The 17,587-nt window shown below is 41.2% G+C and overlaps 1 protein-coding gene across 1 annotated transcript in view; it reads left to right on the top strand.

The window, feature by feature from the left end:
- The window catches only part of arhgef28a (Rho guanine nucleotide exchange factor (GEF) 28a), a 47,845-nt gene that overhangs the window by 9,627 nt on the left and 20,631 nt on the right, over positions 1-17,587 (top strand). Inside the window, 14 exon segments of the mRNA XM_039779004.1 lie at positions 785-929; positions 1,032-1,215; positions 1,217-1,404; positions 5,040-5,229; positions 5,667-5,856; positions 6,337-6,406; positions 7,757-7,803; positions 7,989-8,058; positions 11,974-12,089; positions 12,234-12,508; positions 13,250-13,424; positions 13,546-13,657; positions 14,305-14,391; positions 16,282-16,324. Of these exon segments, the coding sequence (XP_039634938.1) occupies positions 785-929; positions 1,032-1,215; positions 1,217-1,404; positions 5,040-5,229; positions 5,667-5,856; positions 6,337-6,406; positions 7,757-7,803; positions 7,989-8,058; positions 11,974-12,089; positions 12,234-12,508; positions 13,250-13,424; positions 13,546-13,657; positions 14,305-14,391; positions 16,282-16,324 (1,892 nt within the window).

Raw genomic sequence — 17,587 nt, 5'->3', positions numbered from 1 at the left:
AGCATATTGATAGATAATGATAATGTTATATATAATATTTAATCCATACACAAACGCTTCAGCTTAAGAAGAAATAGTTCTTCAAATGTAAAGTTAAGCTGATGTAAGCCCTAAAAATACATAATGGATGCCTTAGCCAAACACATTAACAATAGGGATAAATTAAGGATGACCCCATAAATCCTAAGAACAAGAAAACAGAAGATGAGGATATTGCACAAGAACGGAACTCCCAAGTATGCGATCCCTCTTGAACTTGAGCGATACACTGAGCTAACCCTCTTGATCAGGTCAGTCTCTTATACAGGGTATGCCGTAGGGTGCCGAAACACACAGGCTGCAGTGAATAATGTGAGTGATAAGAGAGAACACAAATCTTGTTGGTCAGTGTTATCTTCTACTCAGTAAAATCATTTTCGAGGACAAGAGCTGTGGGTGTCTTTGGGGTGATGCAGCTCAAACGAGGTCAAACGAGGTCAGTGAAAAGAACAAGTTCATGAAGTAGACGCTCAGTGGGGCGCAGCTCACTCCCACTGTGAGAAAATGACTGGTGTCTCTCTTTCTTCCTTTTTCCCTGCTGCCCCATTTTTGCTCCTTCCATGCAGTACAATACACAACAGTGAACTTTGTGAAAATGACTAATCGGAACAAACATGTCAGCAGGGTGATAAGAAAAGAACTTTTCCTCCTGGGAAAAGCTGTTTATTTAAGGCCTTTTGAGTCTAATACATTGGTTGTGTTGTAAAGGCAGTTAAATGGATGGATTTTCTTTTTCTCATCTCAGGGACAGGTGGAGGCAAATGTGAGGTTACAAGCCAACGCTCCCGAAGATGCTGAGTTTTATGTAGTTTTACAAGGCTCCAGCCTTACACATGTGACTGCAGCAAAAAGAGGAGATGATGGGCTGACCCTTTGCTTCACAGTTCCCGGTAAGTCCTTCGGTCAAACTCTTAAAAACACACACTCTTTGCCTGTCACCGTCTCATCACCTCCTAGCACAACTTTCCTCCTTTCCTTTCTGTCTCCCACAGGCCATTCCCTTGTGGAAGTTGTCTCTGTCACATCCTACTTTTACGCAGAGGACCAAGTCAAGCCATGCGAGGGTGAAGCATCTCTTGAATACCTCAGAGACGTTGCCCAGGAGGCAGCAGAATACCTGAGTGCAAACAGGGACCAGCTTGGCCCCCAGAGCTACCTAGAAGTCCTGAAGAGGTTTTCTGGTGCAGGGAGTTGATGAGGAGCTCTTCGCTGCAGGCCTGGACTGCAATGAGGAGGATGTGCGGCTCAGACAAAATTCAGGTGATGAAGCTGGTCTCAGGCAGCTGGACGAGAAGATCACGCAGGCTATGGCCAACATGGATTACCCTCAGCAGTGGAAAAACGCCGGCAGTCAGCCGAGAGAAGGTAATGAAATAGGAAGTGGACATCTTGTTGTTGGGGTTTTTTTTGCCAGAGGTGATTTTGTAGCCACTCCAGTCCTTGCCTTGTCCTTGATGCTTTCTGACACTTCTAGAGCACAGATGTGTCTGTATAGTGTGTTGTATGAATCCTTTCAACTTCAAAAACCAAACCAGTCTCACCAACACAAAGCACATTCTATCTACGTGGATTTATTTCACTCTCTCAGAGGAGTTAAGGATGTTAAGCCCCAATTCTTTGAGGCCTCATCCAGTGAGGTCCTAGTTTGTGCTCCGCTCCTTCCTGACTCAATTACAGAGGTCAAACATCAGGGATTCCCCTCTGCTCAGCAAATATGAGAGCTCTCAACTTATCAACTTCCAAAATCTGTTACTGCTGTTATGCACATCCTGGAGATGTTAAGGGTTGATTCACCCAGTTTAAACATACACATGTTGTCACTTAAAGGTCCCATGGCATGAAAATGTCACTTTATGAGTTTTTTTTAACATTAATATGCGTTCCCCCAGCCTGCCTATGGTCCCCCAGTGGCTAGAAATGGCGATAGGTGTAAACCGAGCCCTGGGTGTCCTGCTCTGCCTTTGAGAAAATGAAAGCTCAGATGGGCCGATCTGTAATCTTCTCCTTATGAGGTCATAAGGAGCAAGGTTACCTCCCCTTTCTCTGCTTTGCCCGCCCAGAGAATTTGGCCCGCCCATGAGAGAGAGAGACATCATGGCTTTAAAACGAGCAAAGTGGCAGTGAATGATAGTTATCCACCGTAAATACAGAGTACCTGACAAAAGTATCTGGTAAACAGGAAAGAAGATCCTTATAAATGCCCATAGGAAATCTCACAAACTCAGCTATCTTAAAACCTGGGAACATATACAATATATATCATCATCATCATCATCATCATCATCATCATCATCATCATATCCTGATTTTTTATATATATATATATATATATATATATATATATATATATATATATATATATATATATATATATAAAAAAAAAAAATCAGGATATGATGATGAATCCATTACAAAAGTTATATATATATATATATATATATATATATATATACTTTTTGTAAACTGGACCTTTTTAAAGAACCAACAATATTAATCCTTCAGGTTATTATCATGGTGATGTTCAGTTGGTTTGAAACCCAACATGAACCCTGACTGTGTACAGCCCAACTCTTCCATCACATGATGTGCAGGACCAGCCAGCTGGGCAGAGGTTGGTGTGCTCCAAAGATGGAGCAATTACTGCCATTATTCCTCTTCAGCCAGATTAGAGTTGTCTTGCAGACCTCTGGGTCTATTAAATCAACTCCCACAATCCTCCTCTGCACTGCACTCTCACTCCTTTACACCACATCTGTGACCGAGTAGTTTTTGCGTGCTCTGGCCTCGGACTTTGTTATTTATGAAGTTTCATTTTTTCAAAGCGGTGAAGTCTCACACCATTTTTCTAAGAAATGAGAGCGAAACACTCACAGCATGCCGAGGTATTATTAAATATTGAATATGGGTGCATTTTCAGAGATTACATGGCCTAGTATGGAGAGTATACAGAGCTGATGAAGATAGTTTATTGCCTCCTTACAATTCTAGAGCATTGAAAGAAAAGGGAAATGACACCAGACTGGATCCCTCAACAAATGCCCATGTACTGTTCAGCCCTCTGCCAAAGGCCGCATAAATTCTTAGGGTGTCCTCTCATTGGACAGCAGAATAATATATGTACATGGCTTGCTTAGAACAAAGCAAATGTCCATGCAAAACACAAGCGAAGTACAAATGCAAAGTAGCTGTCGGCCCTTAGTCCCTCCGTGCACTATTTACTGGCCCATTTGACAATGGCATTCTTGTTTCGTTGAACATTGCATGAAGAGCATGTTCAGTATTTACTCCTCTCAGTCAAACTGGGTCACAAATTAGCGCCGCCATTGTGGAGGTGACGGGGACTTTCTAGTTCATCTCAGGCCTCCAGCAACAAATTGGAGGGAAAGGAGAAAATAAGAGTTTGAATTCTTTTGCACATTGTTTCTGGGTTCGAAAGATAGCGCCATGGCAACCTTCAGCTCTCACCCACACTTAGAGGGAAGGCCCACAGATAAAGTACCTCTGGTCCTCTTGACGAACAGCCTTTCATCCTGTGCTTACAAAACAACAAGGGTGTATATGGAGGAGTTGTGCTGTGCAGTGATCAGCAGAAATGTGCCAAGCTGTTGCCATCCTGTGCTACTGCGTGATAGTGCATGTTAAGAGTGAATCAGGGTTGTTTATATGCCCTTATACTTATTGTTTGTACTCCCTTATACTCCACTGCATATGCGGCAAAAAGGCAGCAACTGTCTTGCAGCAGGTGATGGCTCTGTCAAACATCTAGTGTTCTAGGTCAGTGTATCTAAAACATTTTCACATCAAGGAGCCCTAAACTGACACAAATTAGACCAACGACCCCCATCTGATAAGCCTTTGTCCCAGGGTCCCCCACCAGATATAATTTGTGCTTTTTAGATGTGTTATTACAGAAAGTGTAGGAAGCCCATGCCCAAAATAGTCCTACATTCTGTCACTGTGTTACTTATGGATGAAATTCTAGTGAGAATAACCTATAACCACTGTTAGGTACATTGCCAACTTCTGCTTAACCGCGAGTTCTTTATTCATTCACCTGCAGGGTTTATTCCCATGCTGTACATACAGTATGCAGCAGATGATCTGTACATCTGCACACTGAGTTAAGAGAGCATTTGTGGAATAACACACCTTGATCCGTTTGAAGGTTGAAGGAAAGGTTTGCTTTACATAAGTAAGACTGACTAATACTGGATTTTTCAGCCGATAGCAATTTTTTTTTTTTTTAACATAAACCTCAACCTCTTAAGTATAGTTTTGAATACCTACAGTATATACTAGTATGGTCCTAGTGGACTTAAGCTTGATTTATGGTTCTGGGGAGGCTCCACGGAGAGCTTTCGCCGTAGCCTACGTAGTGTGTGTGTGTGTGTGTGTGTGTGTGTGTGTGTGTGTGTGTGTGTGTGTGTGTGTGTGTGTGTGTGTGTGTGTGTGTGTGTGTGTGTGTGTGTGTGTGTGTGTGTGTGTGTGTGTGTGTGTGTGTGTGTGTGTGTGTGTGTGTGAGTGATAGAGCGAGGGAGAAAGTGAGAGAGTGACGGCGATTAGCTTTGGAGCGAGTACCGACTCTAGAGTCATAGTGGGAGAAACAAAGTGTCTCCCCTGTGCTTTCTGACCACGGTGGGAAATCTGTAGCAGGAAAAGTTAACCCTCTCCTTGATTTCATGTTGCTTATGGAGAAGGAGAACCAGGAAATGAGTCAAGGGAAATGCAACGCTGCCAAGCCTCTACGTTACGTAGCAACGGCGTAGATTTTACGCAGACGTATAAATCAAGCTTTAGTTCATTGTTACCTAAAGTATCCATTATTCAGACACTGATTTCCTTGTGTGTTCATTCATTTTATGATGCAAAAGCCTTAACATAATTACCAAAAATCTAATGTAATTCAACAGAATTCCTCCATACATTTAGGTAAAACTGAAGTAGACATTCTGTCATAACCTGCATATCATTTCCTCTGCATTCTTTGTCTCTTTCTCTAGCTGAAGAGCTTCAGCCCAGAGAAACCCTCCTTCACCTTGCAGTGCGTTTGGGTTTGGTTCATCTCTCCCGTTTCTTAATCCACCAACCAAGAGGTCAAAGGGCATTGACCTTACCCAATCAGGAGGGAGACGCGCCTCTCCAGTTGGCTCAGAAGGACGGACAGCATGCCATGTTCAGGGTGCTGGCAGCGTAAGGCTATGGTTTTATCTGTTGTCCTATTTTTGACACATGACACACAGTATGACTAATAAAGACTTCTGATAAGGCAAGGCAAGGCAGCTTTATTTGTATAGCACATTTCAGCAACAGGGCAATTCAAAGTGCTTTACGTAAAACATTAAAGAGCAGTTAAAAACAATAAAACCTATACAAACAGGCAAAATATGAGAATAAAAGTGACCGTGCAGTATAAGAAATGAACAATTATTTGAAGAAAGCATTAAAAAGAAAGGTCTTCAGCCTTGATTTAAAAGAACTGGGAGTTGCAACGGACCTTAGTTTTCTGGGAGTTTGTTCTAGATATGTAGTGCATAAAAACTGAACGCTGCTGATATGGCTGATCATATGGGAGGCTCCTTTCTGTCTCCTTAACCTCACATCCTGTAATCTTTCCTTTTCCTTATTAGTCCTCCAGGTCCTGTAGACGGCCCTGTTCCAGGTGTGTGGTGTGTGTGGTCCGACAGCTCCTGCATGCTGAGGTTTTGTCCCGGGACGGACTCCCTGAGCTTGACTGTGCGACAGACACCTGGCAGCTGCCCTCAGGACGGCATCTTGCTCCTCCGAGACAGACGTGGAGACCACAGCATCCTCAAACTGGTGAGAGCAAACGGCTGGGAACACCTCTATTTAAAATCCTTATTGTAATCCCATCTACTGCGTGATATAGGACAGAAATGGCTGATCAATTTTCCCATGTGTCTCATTGCTGTCGAGATAAGACCGTTTGCACAGGTTTTGTCCGGGTTTGTGTTAACAAAAAGCCCTCCACTCCCACACCCTTTAACATGCAATTAGACACTTTGATAAGAGTTGAGCAAGCAGCAGTAAACAATGAGAGGGCATGAGGGTGTAACATGAAAAGGACGGACGGGTCAAGATGAAGTGATAGTCCCTTGTGCAGAATGATACCTGATGTTTTGAAATATGTGATCACATTAGTTACTCCGCAGGGTTTGGCTTTTATTAGTTAGTAACTACGGCAGTTTGGCCATAAAACGGTATAATATAGTTATTTAGTGATGTCTTTGTATTATTGACAGTGTGACTGTGTTAACATAAGGTCTGTTTTTGCTCCAGATCAATGTGCTCAAAGCTGACAGTGAGGCAGCGAAGAGAGGAAAAGAGGAATTTCTTCCTAGTGATGGAGGTAAGATGGCTTATTAAATTAAACTGTGCAGTATGAAGTGTTTAATTCCTGTTTACAGCAGCCATTTATTACTTTCAGACCTATTAGCATTACTCGCATAATTTGGTTTGATTATCAAAAAACAAATGTATCAAATAGTACAAGCACTTGAATCAGTACCCAATTACATTAATTAAGTAAGTACTTGTACTCAGTTGTAAGCATCGGTTTACCCACGATACTCAGCTCAATTCAGACACCTGAATTGTCCGTGTTCTCCCTTATGTGCCACACGTTAGCTGTCACATGGAGGTACCAGCTGGGTAGCATGAGCTCTGAAAAACAAACGTCACACACACACACACACACACACACACACATTTTGGATTTGGACTGTTGTTTTGTTGGACTCTGGGAAATTTTTCTGACTCTTTTATTACACTATGGAGACTATAGTGTAACAACAAAATAACAATCAACTGATTACTCATTAATAAGAGTAATCATAAGTTGCAGCCCTAGTATTGCCATGACAGTGGTCTCTGCACGCACAAACAGCTCTTATTTTCTGTCTGTCTGTGTGCGGCGGTGGAAAACGAACCACCGCAGATTCAGTTGAGCAAACATTTGTGTGGTCAGACATCCATCACTTACAACCTAAAATGACTAAGAAAACACTTCCAGCAGACACCATAAAAAACCTTTACTCGCATGTTAGTTTTTCCTCAGAGAGTTCGCAGAAATCTCCGGGGTGGGGTGGGGTAGACTGTTTTTTTTGTTTTTGTTTTTACCTGGGGTGACGTGCTCAGGCTGGCATGCAACCACACACAGAAGGAGACCCATGTAGATCGTCAATGCTGCCACTATCCTCTTTAATTTTTTTGTCTGTTACACACAAACACACACCATGCATAGTTCAAATAATCAAAATACAGAAATTGGACCTGAAAGGGTCAGACATCAACTGGCAGATATACACACACACACACGCACACACTTTCCTATATTTGGTAGCTCTCACATAACCTGTGGCCGCAGTTTTTGGTAACCATAGGGATGGCAGATGGCAGTATCGACTTACTAAACGAAAACAGGAAGTGTACCTCAGTATTGACCTTAACCCTGTCCCAACTTCAGCAGCCGTCCATTAATCCTCTCGAAATAACAACCTCACAGTAGGGAGCATGTGCTCTTCATCTGGACCTGTTGCTTCGCACAAGCACAACATCTTATTGGCCAGTTTTCCATTCCTGGATAGTAGAGTCACATCCAGAGGACCTGATGTCGTTCCGTTTGCACAGCGATTCTTGGGAGAAGAAGTGTTAGTGTGTCATGCATCAACTCCTGACTAAATATTTCTATTTTGCACAGGAATAAGAACGGAGCTCCGAGTGGAAGAGCCCACGCTGGTGGACAATGTGAGTATACATACAGATGTATATGTGAGTCTGTGGAACAGAGTGTGTTGTGTGCTGTAAATGTCTATAGATTTAAGTTCATTGCTGGTTCTTGCATGCAACTGTGATTGTATCCGTGCTGTTTTCAAGTAAACCATTTCCCTACGAGCCATGCTTTCTTTCTCTGTTTTCTGGTATGTTTAAAGGTTTTTGAAGAACAACTTGTTCTTTCTTTGGATGATGACGATGAAGAAGAGTACCCATCCTCTTTATCCGGTAAATCTTTTTTTTTGATTTATCTACTTCAAGGATTTAGGAGAAATTTATGATTTCTTTGGCAAACCCAACATAAACTTATCCAAACCAAAATACTGTTTCCATTTTAATATTATGGCAATAATACTCTGGCATCTGGTTTCAATTCCTGAATAGTTAAGAGTTATATCCAGCAGACCTGATGTTGTGCTGCTCCTACTACTCTTCGTGGGAGGAGGATGATCTTAGTATGCCATGCATCAACCTCTGGTTAAATATTTTTGTATTTTGCAAAAGGCATTAGCACACAGCTCCATATGGATTAAACATAATGAATGGGCAATTCGTAAAAAAAACAAAACACAACAACATATTTGTGGCTGGACTGAGCAGCAGGGTGTGGGAACAATGCATAATAAGCTGAGTGAGAAGCCCTGACTGGATGCCTTTCTCTTGTGGCTCTGGCACAATTTGCAGAGCTCTGTTTTGAATCACAGCATAGGAAATCAATACACTAACTGCCTCACAGACACAGACCGAGATTCACTTCTGTCTGAGGTTGATGAGCAGTGTTCTTTGATTAAACGGATGTATTATCCTCCTGGAGTCTGGCTTCGAACGGTGCAGGTTGGGTCTTTTACCCATTGGCTTCCAGGTTAATGAGCAGTTTTCTTTGATTAAATGGCTGTATTATCCTCCTGGAGTCTGGCCTGCAGGTTGGGTCTTTTACCCATTGGCTTCCAGGTTAATGAGCAGTTTTCTTTGATTAAATGGCTGTATTATCCTCCTGGAGTCTGGCTACGAACAGTGCAGTTTGGGTCTTTACCCATTGGCTTCCACAATGACTCAGTCTGGAGGTCCAGGAATCTGCCCCGTCACTGGGACAAAAGCAGGAATGGGGTCAGGCGTGTCCCACTCAAACTCCGTCTGAGCCGGGAGATGCCCCCCCCCCCGGCCTGTCGCCCTGCCATCCCCTCCCCCGACTCCCCCTGGATCGGACAGTGGAGCTCTGTACTTACATTTAGAGGGGGAATGTTAACAAGCTCAAATGTCGTAAGTTTACAAAAGCTGACATTCTGGGTGAGCCACATACATTAACCTTGAGTTCTCTTTAAACACAAGCGTGCACACATTTTTTTAAGCTATGCCAGCGCAAACACTCACTGGCTTGTAAAAAAAACTTTGAGGAGGATGCTCAAATGTTTCAGGTGTTGCCACGGTTACTGTGTGGGGCTGCCAATTTTCTGTGTTGTTGTGGGAAAATGAAGAGTTAGTTGTAAACTCCAGAGAGCCCATAAACGTTGTGACCATAAACTGAAGTGTGTTTATGATAATGTGAAGAAGAGTGATGAGGGGCATTGATCCCAATGTTTCCCCTTTTTAAGCAGACTGCAGATTCTTCTGTGTTGCTCAAGTCATCAAGCTCACTGTTGAGCTGAATATTCTTGTTGCGATGACAGGGTTTCTCTGGTTACACTGACATAACTCGCCAGTGTCGGTTATTGTTGGAGCTAGCCGGTGTGACAATTAGTCTACCAGCTGAGACCGGTGCTCCTTCAATCTGTCACCAGCTTTTAAATTAAAAAGAGAGGAGTTTTTTTGTCTGTAGTCTGTGTGTAGAGCTGCATACGCACTGACAGTTTGACTCGAGGCAGACAGAGACCCGTAGAGAAAATAAGATAAATACGACTGTATATAAGAAGTCTGCCTTGTATGTTTGAGCTCCATGCTAATATCTTCCCTGTGTGAGAGCAGCAGAGAGGAAATGCCTCTGTGATGCCCAGGATTTCCCTTACATTAGCGCAGGCATGGCTGGTCCAGACATCAAAGTGTGAGTGGAAAGTGCACAGAGTGCTATGAAAACTGCTTCTCATCAAGAGAGGTCATTATCCACACTGTTATGGTAGAAATACCATCCACCACTCTTGTAGATATGCACTCATGTCAGCAGTGGTACATATAACTGTACACATACTGTACACATTTACTCTACTTGCGTTTTTGAGGTGCTTTGACTTTACTTTATGCAACTTTGTACTAGGCCTGTAACAATTATTACATAATGTCTAATCACAATTTCTTTCCATAACCGCCTTTTCTTTGTTTAGCCGCAATTAATTGCTAACATCAGCTAAGGTCCTAAGGGGTATGACTGTTGATTGTAATTGTCAGTTTTATGTTTATTTAAGTAAAAAAATACAATGTTTTATGATAATAAAGAAGCGTGGTTTTACTTCATAGGCTGTGTACCTGTGTTGTTACATTATCTGGGTCACATGACGGCGATACAACCAAAAGATGTATTCTGGGATTCATTCAAAACTTGTAATTATTTTGCAAAAGTAATTCATAAATAGACATTTTTTTAAATTTGACTGAAAGAGACCATTATGTTGTTAATCACAATGGTTTGTGAGACAATTAATTGTACAGCAACATTTAGAATTGTTCCAGCTCTACTTTGTACTTCTTCTTTATTACATTTCAGACAGAAATATTATACTTTTTTACTGCATTATATACATTTGACAGCTATAGTTACTAGTACTTTACAAATTAAGATTTTATACACAAAACATGTAATCATCTAAAATGCTGTCTAATACCCATCATTATATAAAGTAGTTAAATGTTAATGCCTAAGTAATTAAAAAGTCAAGGAATTATGAATATGTTAATTAACTATATATACAGTACAGGCCAAAAGTTTGGACACACCTTCTCATTCAATGCGTTTCCTTTTTATTTTCATGACTATTTACATTGTAGATTCTCACTGAAGGCATCAAAACTATGAATGAACACATGTGGAATTATGTACTTAACAAAAAAGTGTGAAATAACTGAAAACATGTCTTATATTTTAGTTTCTTCAAAGTAGCCACCCTTTGCTTTTTTATTAATAAGGGAAATAATTCCACTAATTAACCCTGACAAAGCACACCTGTGAAGGTAAAACCATTTCAGGTGACTACCTCATGAAGCTCATTGAGAGAACACCAAGGGTTTGCAGAGTTATCAAAAAAATATATAAAAAAAAAAAAAAAAAAAAATATATATATATATATAAATAAATAATTTATGAATACTTCTTTCATCACTCCATATTACCGCGTATTTTGATAGATTTCTCATGAAAATAAAGTTATAAAGAGTCTTGAAAACCTAACCCAAGTGTTCAAATCCTGGTCTTTATATTCTAATCATAAATATCACAGAGAGAGAGAGAGTGTACATGAATATTGTTAAGCAGATGTGGTAAATAAAAGAGAGCATGACTCCGGTCAATAATCCACTTTTATTCCCGGAAAAGAAAAAAAGGTTTTACAAAAGACAACCTGTTGGGTTGGTATGTTGAGGTTTTATGAAAACAAACCTTTAAAGGTCAAACAGGGAGTAGGCATGCAGTGTCTCATCCCATTTTCCTTTCTTTTCTCTAAGCCTTGACATTTAAGCGATGAAAGATCAATATAAATATGTTATACAATGATCCCACGTCACGAGAAGGAAGAAGAACCGAAAGATCATGGAAGAATATGCGACCTAACTGTCCAATTATATGCCATATGTTTGGTAACTTATTTTCTCTTTTCTGGCATATCTTCTGGAGGTTTGTTTTTGTTTAAATTGTTGTTTTTGTTAAAATCCGGTTAACTCTCGTTCCTCCGAGAGCTGCTCTGTGGATCGAACCAGACATTTAACTGACGTTGGGATGAATATTGGCAATGAAAAGTGGCTTCTCGCTGTGTTCTGTGACAGTAAATCATTCAGCAGGATAAAAACACATTCCTAGTAGACATCTTGTACAGTGCATTACTGTAGAGTAGTTTATCTTAACTGGGAAAAGGGAGGGGGAGACAAAGAGAAGTAGTCTGTTTGAATGATTATAAACTATACTAAAGCTATCCTGGGGATTGTACTGTGTGTTTATCACAGTAAATGGGCATCCCATGCAGTCCGGTGGAGTCCAGAGCCAGTCGCCGCAGGGTGCTACAGACCCTCTGCTCTCCATGATCAACAGCAGCGATCAGACCTTCACACATCAGACACAGGTCAGACATCACCCGCTCTCTTTAGGCCAGATTCATCATTTCATCTCTTCTATTTTGGTACTTTTTTTTTTTAACTACTTTTTAAAAAACACATTGCTTCTTTCTTTTGCACTTTTTTTCTCCTGTCTTGTGTTTTTACCTTAGGAAGAAGATAACGACATCAAGTGTAGCGTCGGTGAAGTGACCAGGGACAGCACGGGGACAGACAGCGGGTTATGGGACGCGGTGGAGTCAGACGATCTCCTGCTGCTAGCCACTGACACTCCTCCTCCCTATTCAGACGATTTCTACGCTGCCTCTATACCCTGCTCTCCCCCACTCTCACCCGCTGGCCAGGCACTCGCCAGGCTGAGCCGCCCTGCCTCCTCTGAGCCAACAGATCCCAGAGAAAGTCCGCCCATGGACACCTGCGACCTCAGGTATGGTACCTGTGCAAAGGCAAAAGGCCATGACTTTGTTTTTGGTCAAAAATGAGTTTATGATATTTTTGGGACATTCAAGACATCCTTTATCATGTGGATAAGTATCTTGAGTCAATTTCAGTTTTTTTTATGAGAAAATAATGGGTTGTCTTAACAGTAACTTCCAAAAGCCCAGGAGAAACCAAGGCAGAACACCGTAACACCAGTTACCGCTCTTTGACTTTGTTTTGGAACGCTCAAATTGAGTTAGGGTACAGGATAGCAATTAGTTGATGGCTATAAGTAATTGTAAATCATCAGAAATATATGCCATGATCACTAGGTTTTATACAGGTGTTACTATAATGATTTTGTAAATGGTGATCAGCGACCAAATATTGATAATGTGGAAGTTACTATCTTTTTGCCTTGGGGTGACTTCTCACATTTTGCAGACAATACAAAGGCAAAGTACAGTAACTTCAAAATAGAATCCAAAAGTCAAAAAGTCTTGAGTCAAAGTTTGAGCTCAAGATACTTCTAAAACATCTAATTGCCAGATTTCCAGTGTCCTACCTATAATTCATTTGGCTGGACAACTTAAAAAAAACTTTTGTAATTTTTCTCAGTTCCACACTCTAGCCACTTAAGGTCTTTTGCTTTTGTAGTGCAGTATAGAGACATGCCAAACAAGTAGATGCTTTTCTCCAATCACAAGGCTTTGTTCTCCTGTGTGTAACTGGTAATGTTTTGCTCCAGTCTGGTGGCTCTGGAAGTGGACAGTGAAGAGGACAGCCCTGAGCCAAAGTCTCCGCTTTCCCCGCTCTCGTCAGATGTTGAGAAAAGTGAAGACAAAAGGGAAATCCTTCGTCCCTCCCCTGACCTCACGTGCACTCGCAGCCAATCTGCCTCAGCATGTGAACCCGCCACAAAAGTAAAATACCATCTCAGGCTCTCAACCACTTTCATCAGATATTTCCACTTCTCCTTATTTCAGAAGAAGTTTTGAAGTCTGTTTTTGTTTTCAGAATTTATTTATTTTTTTACTTGTCTAGGATTTGGGTGACCAGGGGATTCGGCTGCGTTCGTATTCCTACTCTTCCCCCAAAATCAGCTTCCGTCCTGCTCGTTTTGCCCGGGACAACAGCACATCAGATATCAGCCCTGGTCAGTAACACTGGGACTGTTTACTCCCTCACATAGTTAGATATTTAGTCTTAAACACGACTAACTATGTTTCCATGAACTAACTTCACTTGTTTGGTGTGTCACTAATGGTTGGTGCAAGAGCTGACTTTTTACTTCCTGTTAATTTTAAACCACCTGTCAACTGTAGTCTCACTACTAATATAAAGTGCAGTCAACTCCCAACAAATGAATGTGCTTAAAGCGATAGTTAGTCATTTTGGGAAACACGCCTGTTCACTTTCTTTGCCAGCAGTTAGATAAGAAGATCAATAATACTCTCTTGTCTGTCCGTTGAATGTGAAGCGACAGCAACAGGACGGTTAGCTTAGCTTAGAATAAAGACTGGAAGCAGTTTTGAGTCTAAAAAACCCCACAACAGACAGACATGACAGTGGTATTAATCTTCATCTTCAACTCTGGGTAAGAAAGCACATAACCATATTTCCCAAAATGTTGAAATACTCATTTAACAATATTTTTCTTCAAATATTCACAATGAGCCTACACCGCTGCAAGAAATATTGATTCATGAGCTCTGATTCCGGAGTTGACTGTACAGTACGTGGTGGTAGTTTCACCGTCTGTAGTTGATGTGTGAGCAGCCGTCTGTCCACTGTGCCCTGTAGATGCCGTGCTCCACAGTGTCAGCCACAGCCGATCTCTCCTTCAGGCCCTCTCTCTGTCTAAATCTCTGTCTCTTCTCCACCCTGGTAGTAAGTACTGAACACCTGCAGCCGTCACACTGTGCTAAGGCCCAGCATGGCCAGCATGCCGCTGTCAGTGTCAGTGCTTGTGCTTGTGTGTGTTGTGTGTGTGTCTGATTACGATACCTGAACTTGCGTATCGGCCGATACCGAGTACCAATCCGATACCAGTGTGTTGAAAAAAATCTATACATTTTATTATGTTTTAACAGCTGTATACTACTATCCCTGTATGGATGGGATATGATTGCTATCATTGTTATTAAACTCTTTGTGAAACATGAACAAACACAAACAATAAACGCCAAGAAACTTTCATTTATTATCCAGTTTATGGATATGGTCATAATGGAAAAAAACATTAATAAACTACTTTAAAGTACGTAGATTTCCTTTTTTACGTGGTATCGGATCGGTGCATAAACTCCAGTACTTGCAGATACCGATACCGGCATGTTAGGCAGTATCGGAGGCTTTTTCGATACTGGTATCGGAACATCTCTGGTTATTACTGTACACTGATTAAACTGCTGATCATAAAAGTTTAAAAATATTTGACTTGTTTCAAAGACAAAAACACCTGACGCTGCAGTTCCCCTCAGCTCTACAGAGATTTGTAGCATGTTTTAGCTCATTTTTTTGGTTTCGCTGCCCCCAACTTTAGGTTTTGGTTAATTATCGCCGCTCTCATCACAGTCGTTTTCAAACGCAGGCAGCTGTTTTCACCGGAAAAGCTCTGATAAACCAAACGTGTGCTAGCTGCCTAGCACCAGCAGACGGACAAAGGCAGCAACTAGCTAGTGAACATAGTGGAGCATTTAGCAGTGGAAATGCCAGATTTTTTTCTTTAGGAAGTGGTGCAGACCAAAATAGAGCTAAAATGAGAGTGAATATTTACATTTTTCATGTGGCCAGAAACATGACTCCAATGAATGCTAATGTTGCTCTGTAACTGCTGAATGTGTAAATAAGCAATAAGCAACTGCCAGGCTCACCATATCAACTCAACGTAGTGGATAGCACGTCACTGTTGTGTTTACAGCTCCTTTCCACTGCTCCTCAGTGGCCGAAAAACAATTTTGCATCTTTAAAAATTAACCAAAACTGGTTCAAATATAACTGCCATAACAGAAACATGTTTCTGAAGTTTGGTTTTAATCCTGTCATCCAACATTATTTGAAAAAAAAATGATTTTCCTTGCTGACCGTGAAATGATTATTTCCTTCATCTTCTTAAATGCTCATGCTGAGGCATACAAAACCGTGGAAACTGAACTACAAGTAAAAACGAGTTGGAATAAGTAAGAACTGAAACAATAATCAAAGTAAAAAAAGTTGATTAGAATCATGAAACTGTAATAACCGTGGCATGCGTTTGTCTGTGTGTTTGCCTTTCCTAATCATGATGCATCCTTGTTGTAATCCGAATGGCTGTGATGAAATGAAAAGACAGCTGATTGCTTTGTGAGATATACGAGGTGTCTCTGAGGGTTCAGCACTTTGTGTCTGTCTGCGCTACAGCTTCCATATGTATTGTTCTGTCTTGGTTACTCACCTGTGGATCATCTGTTACTTTGCATATGTGGTTTTATTCAGATGCTTAAATATGAACAGCTGCTCTGGCATGTAAATGAAACCTGACGGGCATAATCAAATATTCACTCTGTAACAGTGTGAAGTTAATAACGAAGCTTCCTAATTGTGTTTCCCCAGTCTTTTGTTCTGCTGCCTGGCTTTATCTCGGGAGGGGGGGTGGGAGTGGGGGGGGGGGGAGGGTCATCTTTGGATTTTCTTCATGGATATTTGGTGCGATATGTTTGTTTTCTGTCAATTTTGAATGTGTTGTAAGGTTCTTGAACAATTAGTTCAACAGCTTCTCCTCATCGTTTATGTTCACAGAGCAAAGAGCATCCAGTATATCAGAGCAGTCCCATGAAAACAGGTATTTATGCTTTACTTTTAATTGCTTATTTTGCTAATTTGTCTTTTTATTCAACTTTATTCATGCTCAAAGGGCATTGAGGTCTCCCTCATTTTCACTGACGACGAGTTTACTGTACATCAAGAGTCATACACAAAAAACAGTTGCAATGACAAATTAATATAAGCAAAACTAAAAACAGTTGCAATTTAAAGAGCGGCGATTAAACACCAACTGTTTTAAAAACCGTAGCAGATGGGAGAACCTCTAACCTCAGAGTTTGTTGCAGAGCGTTCCATGTGCTAGGGGCATCGAAGAAAAAGGCTGTTTTACCAAGATCTGAGCGTGCGCAAGGAACCCTAAAGAGTGAGCCAATTGTTGGATCTGGGGAGGAGATCTAGAGAGTTTACCACTAATGGCTTTAAAAACAAACAAGTGCCAGTGGTAACTGCGCCTCAAGGAAAGAGAGGACCAGCCAACCTTACTATAGAGAATGCAGTTGTGTGTGTGTGTGTGTGTGTGTGTGTGTGTGTGTGTGTGTGTGTGTGTGTGTGTGTGTGTGTGTGTGTGTGTGTGTGTGTGTGTGTGTGTGTGTGTGTGTGTGTGTGTGTGTGTGTGTGTGTGTGTGTGTGTGTGTGTGTGTGTGTGTGTGTGTTGTGATAACTATCACTTATCTTATTAGGTCTTACAGCATTTGGATAACATTGTATTCCAGATGCCTTTATTCTGTCTCTTGAGTTTCAGTGTTTCTCTGTCCTCAGTCATTGGGGCTTTCACTCTTAATTAAAATGACAGTAGGTTTCAACAAATATGTAATCCTCCAGTGCCGGGAGCAACATATTTGGGTAACCGTGACGACTAAGTTGCTTGGTGACAGCAGGCACTCTGTGAAGTTTGCTGCCATCTTTTAGGAAGCTATTTTGTCCTTGTGAAGCAGTGCTGGTGTTTTGATCCTGTCTGTTTCTTTTTCTAGTGGCAACAGAGGCAATGACGTACAGATATCAGTGTGTCCCTGAGCTACTTCCAGCCCTGTTTTTGTAATGCACAATGCACTTATTTATTTTTATTTTGTTTTTAATATATGACTAACAGTGTCGTCTTACCTCAGATATGACCGGCTGCATCTTAGATACATGTCACAACTGTATTTTACAGTGCGCAGGCAGATTATAGTTTATGATTTAAAAGACTGCAGATTATAGTATAAATTATTGACAAAAAAAGTGACCGTTGCTGCTTTATATGGTCTCCCTCTGTTCTAAGGGGATTGATTTAAAGAAAGAA

The sequence above is a fragment of the Perca fluviatilis genome, chromosome 17 (assembly GCF_010015445.1).
Source record: "Perca fluviatilis chromosome 17, GENO_Pfluv_1.0, whole genome shotgun sequence".
NCBI classification, from domain to species: domain Eukaryota; kingdom Metazoa; phylum Chordata; class Actinopteri; order Perciformes; family Percidae; genus Perca; species Perca fluviatilis.
This window is presented reverse-complemented; position numbering and strand designations above follow the sequence as displayed.